Below are 7,781 nucleotides of genomic sequence, written 5' to 3'. Positions count from 1 at the left end.
AAGAACACTTTTTCGACTATTCTTTGTGGAATAGCCATAAATGTGAGGGGGCAGTGTTTTGACCAAAATCTATACAGATCAGATGAATGACATTGATATCGCCACGTAGTGTTAAAGACATTTAAAAAGAGTAGGCGGTGTGAGGTCGATGATCGACTCAGCCTTGGGCATTTTTTGTATTTTAGTCTCATCGGCTAAGGATAGGTGGTTATCCTAACCATGTCAACTTTATGGTGCACATTTATGGGCGAAATCATGGTTGATAAATTATAGTCGCTTGTTCCCATCTGGTTGCACATGATGAAGACACGTGGATAGATAATTATTATCTTATCTTTTCCCTAGAGCTTATAAATACAAGGAGCAAATTGGAAGAAAATGCTCTCAATCCTTAGTAAGAATACTATCAAGATAGTGCAATGCTGTGTGTATACTTAGGTTTAGTTTAGTCTAGCCCTGCTCAGTGGCAACAGACCATTAGCATAGTGGTAGTAACAGTCCATCCTTGAGCATGCGTTGGACCGACTTAGGTTGTAGCTAGTAATTATAATTCCCTTCCATCTGTGCCCGTGTGCCTGATCTGAAGGAAGACCGTAGTTTAGGAACTCATCCGCCTATGCTCATATGCTAGGACAACCATCATTGAAATCTCTGGCATTGCCTTTGCTTCGCTCATCAGTACGTTGCTCTCAGAAGTACCATGCTGCTCTCAGTTAGGCAGGTGATTCCCCATTGCGGTAATTTATTAGTCTTTTCCTTAACCACTTTCATCTCTCCTCCTTGTTCATATCGACTATTCTTTTCTTTTTATTCATTTTAACTATATAATTGTTGAAACTTTGTAAATCCTTGGATTTGCAAGATAAAGAACAACTCATTTGAATGAAGAACTCCAACCTCTACTAATCACCTGAGTAACGAGTGCACAATAATTGGCCGAATAGACGAACGGTTAAGCCATGATCGAACCATGCTCTATCTCAACACCAAGAGTTGGTGGTCATGATTTGAATTTGACCCAATCAGTTTTGGCACACTCGCAATCCTCGCACGTGTTCCGCCCGGCCGAATTTAATGAACAACAAAAAAACATCATCCTATCCCATAAATTGAAGCTATTCAAATCCGTGGTAAGGAGGTGAGTGCAAGAATGATAGCACTGTAAGATCCTAGAGCCAAAGGCATGCATTGCATCCTCATTTTCAGTTAGTACAAGTGGGGCCCATGGTTCAGTGATCCAAACTGTTCCTTTACGGGCCCTCCATAGATGGAATATGACCCAAAACTCTCAAAATTTGGATGATCATGCTGATCCACTGGCTTTCTTGAGTGAAAATTGGATGGTTTCTGTACTAATTTTCTTAACAGTCGATTCGTGGGCCACCAATAAGAGGGTTAATATTTGTTATTTTTTGAAGTCTTAAATCATTCAGAAACATGGCTTGTTGATGACATCAACAGACTGTTCGATGCCATTGTCAATGATATCAAACAGTGCTCGATCCCATTGAGAGTTTTTAGATTTTCTCTATTGGTTAGTGAACATATTGGTGTCATTTTTTTTAGACATCGAGGAGTGTTCGATGACATCGAAGTCATGTTCGATGCTATCGAAGGAATCCAAAATTTCATGTGTTGTCTCTGGATTGTTTTGACATTAGTTCAACGCCATCGAAGGTTAAGTGTCGATGACATCGAAGGTTGTTCGATGACATCGAATGGTTTCCTATAGAATTATGCAGATCCGTCAGATCTGCGGGATATATTTCTAATTTTGTTTGGGATTCTTCTCAGGGCTATATATATGGGTGTAAACAGAATTGGGAGGAATTACTAGGGTTTCAAATTCGTTTAAGGGGTTTCAAGGGTGTAGCAAGGGTTTGATTCAAGGTTGTTCGAATCGGTAAGATCTTGTCTCTTGTAATTTCTGTTTTTTTTTATAGTGATCATCTGTTGCTTTGTGCCGTGGTTTTTTTCTGAAAGGGTTTTTTTTACGTTAAATCGATTTGTTCGCTTTGTGCTTGCGTAGTGCGATTGGATTACTTCTTTAGATTCATCTCTATGTGCTTTTGCGGTCACCCAACAATATTCTCCCATCAAGGGTTTATTTTTGGAACCCGATCATCTAATCAAATTGTCTGGATCACACAAACCAGGGCCCCAACTTGTACAAACCGAGGACCCTTTCATGTAACAAATAGCATGAAATATTTCTATTAAAAAAAAAAAAACCAAGCACCCAACAACGTTTCTCTTGTTTTGAGTTTTGAAACTTGAAGTCCCATGCAATTCAAAGATCAACGGTTACAAATGAATATGGAAGCATTTGCTCCATACCAAGCATGATTAGACAAAACATAAAACAGTGAGAATAATCTAATCTAATTTTTCTTTGTAGCATTTCCTCCTAATGAAGTTTTTCTACCTTGATCTTACCCAAGTACTCAATTGTGGAATGGGCCCGAGCCACGCGTGCTGTCCGATTAGGACACATGATAGCCGCACGACTGAGAACATTGGTTTTATCCCATCTTATCCACTACAAGTAAAAGAGAGATCCATTTACAAGTTTGATTGTTAGTCTTCACAGTTTTTCAACAGCTTCGCCAAATGGATTCAAGACTGAATTGATTTTGCTGTGGTTGCGCAAAATCAGCACCCTTCGAGGAAGAAGCAGCATGGAAATTCGAGTTGGAATTTGTTCCCAAACTCTCTCCTTGTGCTAAGAAAGAGTTTATTCCTGTAGTTGCTTCTCTTGTTTGATAAGCATTGAATTGCAATGCCCTCAAAATCGACGAATTTGCTGAAAAATTCGAATTTAACAAGTTTGAAGGCCAAGTGACTGAGTGATGATTCGTCATTTCACTTGCTAATTCCCAATTCATGTCCATGCTCATGTTGTTGTTGTTGTTGTTGTGGTTGTGGTTGTGGTTGTTGTTGTCATTAGTAGAAATGGTGTTGAAACCACTCGAAAAGTTTGCCAGACTGCTTAAGTTCGATGTATCGATCTCACCCAACTCACTTAGTAAGGTAGTATCGCAGGATGATTCGAGCAATGGAGGTAATGATGAGGGACTCTGTGGTATCTTCTTGCCACTGGCGCTCTTTTGAAACACCCTGCAGACAACCCATTCCTCCTGTGGTATAAAACAAGCAAGATCAATCAAACAATACCATTGAAACTGATCTGATTTTGAAGGGTGCAAGTGTTTTAGATTGAAGGGTGGTAGACTCTTGCCCGGGTGGTAGACTCTCAGGAGTTTCAACTCCCGGTCAAGGGTTCGAGTACCCATAGGTGGTGAAATTCCACCAGCGTGAGTGTGTGGGGTGTGTGTGCGTGTGATAAAAAAAAAAAAAGTGTTTTAGATTTAAGAAATGCTAGTTGCAAGTACCCATCAGAAAACACTGAAGATAAGCACATGTAAGCTAGATCCAAGCAATTCATCAGTTGGGCTACGAGTGTAATGAAGATCCCACCTAATGAACGGTCCTGATCTTGCAAACTTGGGCCACATTGGAACATATAGGGCGGTTTTCCCACAAGCAAGCATTCCTTTTTAGGGTTTTTATCCATTTACCTTTGTGGGTTTGAAAGCTAGTTTGGTATTGAGTCTATATTCATGCATGACCCAGTTGCTTTTTTCTCCTCTTGGAGCTCTTCCCTTGTAAAAAACTAGGGTTTTCTTCATTCCAACCATCATTCCTCCATGGAAGATCTCCTTATCTTTGCCGGTGGTCTTCCAGTAGCCTGCGTCCGTTGCTCGGTTCGTTCTAAGGCCGGTTGGATATTTTCGATCTTTCAAACTGAAAAAATACCACTCTTTCTCTCCCATGGAAGCTTTGCCTACTCAAAATTCAAATTCCAAATCACTCTTCATAACCCAAAAGAGAGAACAAAAGAAAAAGAAAAAAATAAAAAAAATAAAAAAATCTCATTTATAATTCCATGTGAGTGCACGCACGTGTGCGTATTTTGTAAACGTATGTGTACCATAATATAATTAAAATTCCTATTAAATAACACATGAAATCAGGTAAGGATTCGGTAGAGACAGGAGAACTGGAATCTGGTATACCCATCTCTCCACAACACACGTGGTAGGGTGAAGTATCAATCAAGACCGTCCATCTAGTTTACCCAACTGTGAATAGAATATGGTTTGAAACTCATCTGATGATCATAACCATCTAATCGGTGTCCTTCATGGCAACGGTTTTAACAATCAAATTCAGAGGTGAAAAGTGAATAGAAATGATGGATAGGATTGTCTAGCAGGTGTTTTTATGTAAACATAGGCCATTCATGGTAGGTATCACTAAATGGATGGCTCAGATTGATGCATCACCTTCCCCACGTGTACTGCAGATAGATGGCTCTGCCATATTAGGGTTCCTGATCAACCAGGGTTGTTTGTAAGTTTGCAAAATTTATTTCCATTTGTATCCATATATTTTAAAATCTTGTATTTTTTTTATTTTTTATTTTCCAATTTATTCTTAGTATGATAAAAGTAAAAGCTATAGTAAAAATAAAAACAAGTAATAACAATCTTCCCTTAATTGGTTTTAAGGAGCCAGCATTAAAATGCAAGGCTATCCACTCTAATCATGTTATCTTACTTTTCCTATTCCTTTCTTCTTTTAAGATGTTTATTACTATTATTATTATTATTATCCAGCAAGATCCAACCGTTGGATCCAGAGATCAAGTGGTAGATTAGTAGATCCTAAATGCTACTCTAATCTTACTCTTTTATTTTCCTAACAAGAAAATCTCCACTGTTCTTTAGCAAGAAAGTAAACAGAGGGGTACAGAAAGGGACCGTAACTTAAACTGATAGAACAATTATAATTAGAAAAAAACCAACATAAAATAGAAAAAAATGAATATCAAGATTGTATTCACATTGAATATGAAAAACTTCATTGAAATGTCTGAATCAACAAAATCAAGACCAACCCAATAAATAAATAAATAAAAACAAAAAACAAAAACCCAAATCAATATTTTGGACCTTGAATCCATTTTCTTGAAAACAGGCGAAAAAACACATGAAACAAACATGAAGAAGAGTTTAATAGAATGTGAAAAATCCCATCTACCATAGCGGAAATCAGATATAGTTACCAATAACTGCTTTTTTCTTCATATTTGCAATCTGAATACAGAATAAGAAAATTAAAAATTAAGAAAGAAAAACATAGACGCGGAATTTCGAACTACCTGGGAGGTCCCAAGGCTCGCACTTGTTGAGATCGACGTCTGTGATCGCCCGGGCCACGAAGTTGAAATCAGAGACCTTTCTAGTCAGATAATATGTGATGAGTTCTTCATCAGTTGGGTGAAATCTAAAACCAGGTGGTAGATTTTCCTCCATTTCCAAGACTAATCTAGCACAAGAACACCTGGGTTTTCTTTGGTACCAAAACCTCCTTCGATCTTCCGAAAAGGAGGTTTTGGAAAATTGGAGGAGGGGTGATGGTTAAAAGAGGCAAGAAAGAAGATCAATGGCTGATATTAATAGAGTCATTTGGACAGTATTAGATCATCATCCATGAAGAAATTTTGGTCCCTCATTTAATACTGCTCTGATAGGGACGTTGCATGGAAACATGTCGTGTTTATTACGAAGTGGAAATTACCTAAATGCCACCTTTAGGACATAGCATCATGATATGATTAGTCAATCAACCATGGGTTTTCAAATTATTGCTAAATTGCCATTCATCAGTCATCACAAAAACCGCCCATGCATCGACCAGTGGGGCCTACTTAGAGTGTTATCATGGACAGATCATGGTTTAAAAAGTTCTGTCTATGATATGTTTAGCTGAATGCGGACAGTTAATAAAAGAAGGGGTTCATGGTCCACATCCAACTCCAAAATTAATGGTCAGGATTGTTTCTTTGACTTGTTCTTTTCTTTTCCTTTTTTTTGATCTTGGTCCATGCCTGGCTATTCCTACAAGATGGTCAGTTTCGATCATTAACCATTTTTACGTGTGGGCCTCAACGGAGTAGCACATGGATTAATGCCATCTACACCCAATGTACAGGTGTAGCCCAGTGCCCACCTAATGAGTGAATAGGATAATCCTAACCATCAATAGATGTCCAATGGTTCGAATTACATCTAGATAGGATAATCTAACCGTATAATCAGTATATTTAAAGCATTGACAGAACATAAATAATTAAAGACCGTCGTTCACTGTGGGAAAGCAATGAAAATTGATATCTAGGATTTGATCGGTGTGAATTTGGAAACATTTGCCATCTATGATAGGGATCACTTGATAGACGGTCCTGATTGATAAATAACCCGGCCACGTGTACTGTGGGGAGCTTGCTCTACCGTATTTCAGTTCTACTGCTCACCACTGAATGGGAGCGGCTTCGGTGGATCCTCGGATCCACCGCGGTGTGTGGTTCCATGACTGTGGGGCCTACATTGAGGTATGTGTATTAAATCCATTCCTTTCATCCGTTTATTCAGATTATTCTAGAAAATAAGCCGAAAAATTCTCAAGTGGACCACGCCACAGGAAACAGTTGTGATTGAATACTTACCATTAAAAACTTCCTAAGGACCCACCGTAATGTTTATTTTCCATCCAACCTATTGATAATGTTAAAAAGAACAAGATGAATGAAAAAATATATATAATATTGATCCAAAACTATCGTGGCCCACAAGAAGTTTTTAACGAGGAATTACCATTGTTTCCTGTGGTATGGTCCACCTGAATTTGGATCTGCTGTACTTTTTTTGGCTCATAAACCAAAATGAGCCTAAGAAACGGATGGACGGCATGGATGTAAGAAACATCCATCAAGATGGGCCCCATGGTCAAGGATCCGTCCACCTTGGTGGATTCCCCGAACCCGCGCCCCCACTGAATGGGATCCGGTCCCTGACATTTGTGTAGGCTCCTGTGTTAGTTTTCTACAATCTACAAAATGGTCGTGGGTTATCCTCCTAACACGTGGTACCGATGTACAACATTCGGTCCACCCAAGTAGTTATTGATGGACTTTATCACTGAAACTAAGCCGATCAAGCAATCCTAACCATCCAGTTAATGGCTACCAAATGGACAGTCAAAAGGAAAACAGTGAGCGGTCCAAATTCAAACGAAAAAAATCAGATGGTTAACATTATCCTGTCAGCGCAATTTTTCGGTTGTGCTCTTTCCACATTTGGGTCAGAGATTTGGACAATACAGCTTTCCATACAAATATGCCACGTGTACGGTTGAAGAGTCTCCACCGTTTTGTTAAATGTGCAAAACTAACTCAATTGTTCCAGTGTGGCGGTGTCTATTCCGTGGTATTTTCGTAGTTCTCATGTAATATGAGTGGCATTTGTTTGTATGAGCTGAGTCTCCCTCGCAAGATCTCATCTCCTCGCCCCCGTCCAACTACTTCCAACGATTCTACCCACCCTCAGGCAGCCACGCTATTGAGAAGTACTATACACACTCGCACGAGTGAACTTTCAAAGTGGCCCACCTCACAAATGAAAATTAGTAGAACATATGAAAGATCATGGCCGTTCATCAGGAAATTGCCACTATGTAGATTCTAATATATTGAAAAAGTCGCAATATATTAATCTTTGGGCCCCACATTTATTTGGAATTTAGACAATGTTTTAACAGTCTAGATATATGCTATATCTGACTATTTTATCAGGCATCCTTTCCCAGAAATGGTATCTGCAGGCTGGAGATTACTGATGAGAGGCTCAGATCTTGCAAATTATTCCTAGTTTCCATAC

The 7,781-nt window shown here is 39.0% G+C and overlaps 1 protein-coding gene across 1 annotated transcript; it reads right to left on the bottom strand.

Moving 5' to 3' along the window:
- Positions 1 to 2,216: 2,216 nt before the first annotated feature.
- LOC131237657 (NAC domain-containing protein 92-like) lies at positions 2,217 to 5,475 on the bottom strand. The gene is made up of 3 exons (XM_058235547.1): positions 5,225 to 5,475; positions 3,579 to 3,844; positions 2,217 to 3,137 (listed from the first exon to the last, which is right to left on the bottom strand). Exons 1-3 carry the CDS (start codon positions 5,376 to 5,378, stop codon positions 2,595 to 2,597), a joined length of 963 nt encoding a protein of 320 aa, XP_058091530.1. The 5' UTR covers positions 5,379 to 5,475; the 3' UTR covers positions 2,217 to 2,594.
- Between the last annotated feature and the right edge of the window lie 2,306 nt (positions 5,476 to 7,781).

This window comes from Magnolia sinica, chromosome 2 (assembly GCF_029962835.1).
Source record: "Magnolia sinica isolate HGM2019 chromosome 2, MsV1, whole genome shotgun sequence".
NCBI lineage: Eukaryota > Viridiplantae > Streptophyta > Magnoliopsida > Magnoliales > Magnoliaceae > Magnolia > Magnolia sinica.
Note: the sequence above shows the minus strand (reverse complement) of the source record. Positions and strands in the feature narration are given on the sequence as shown.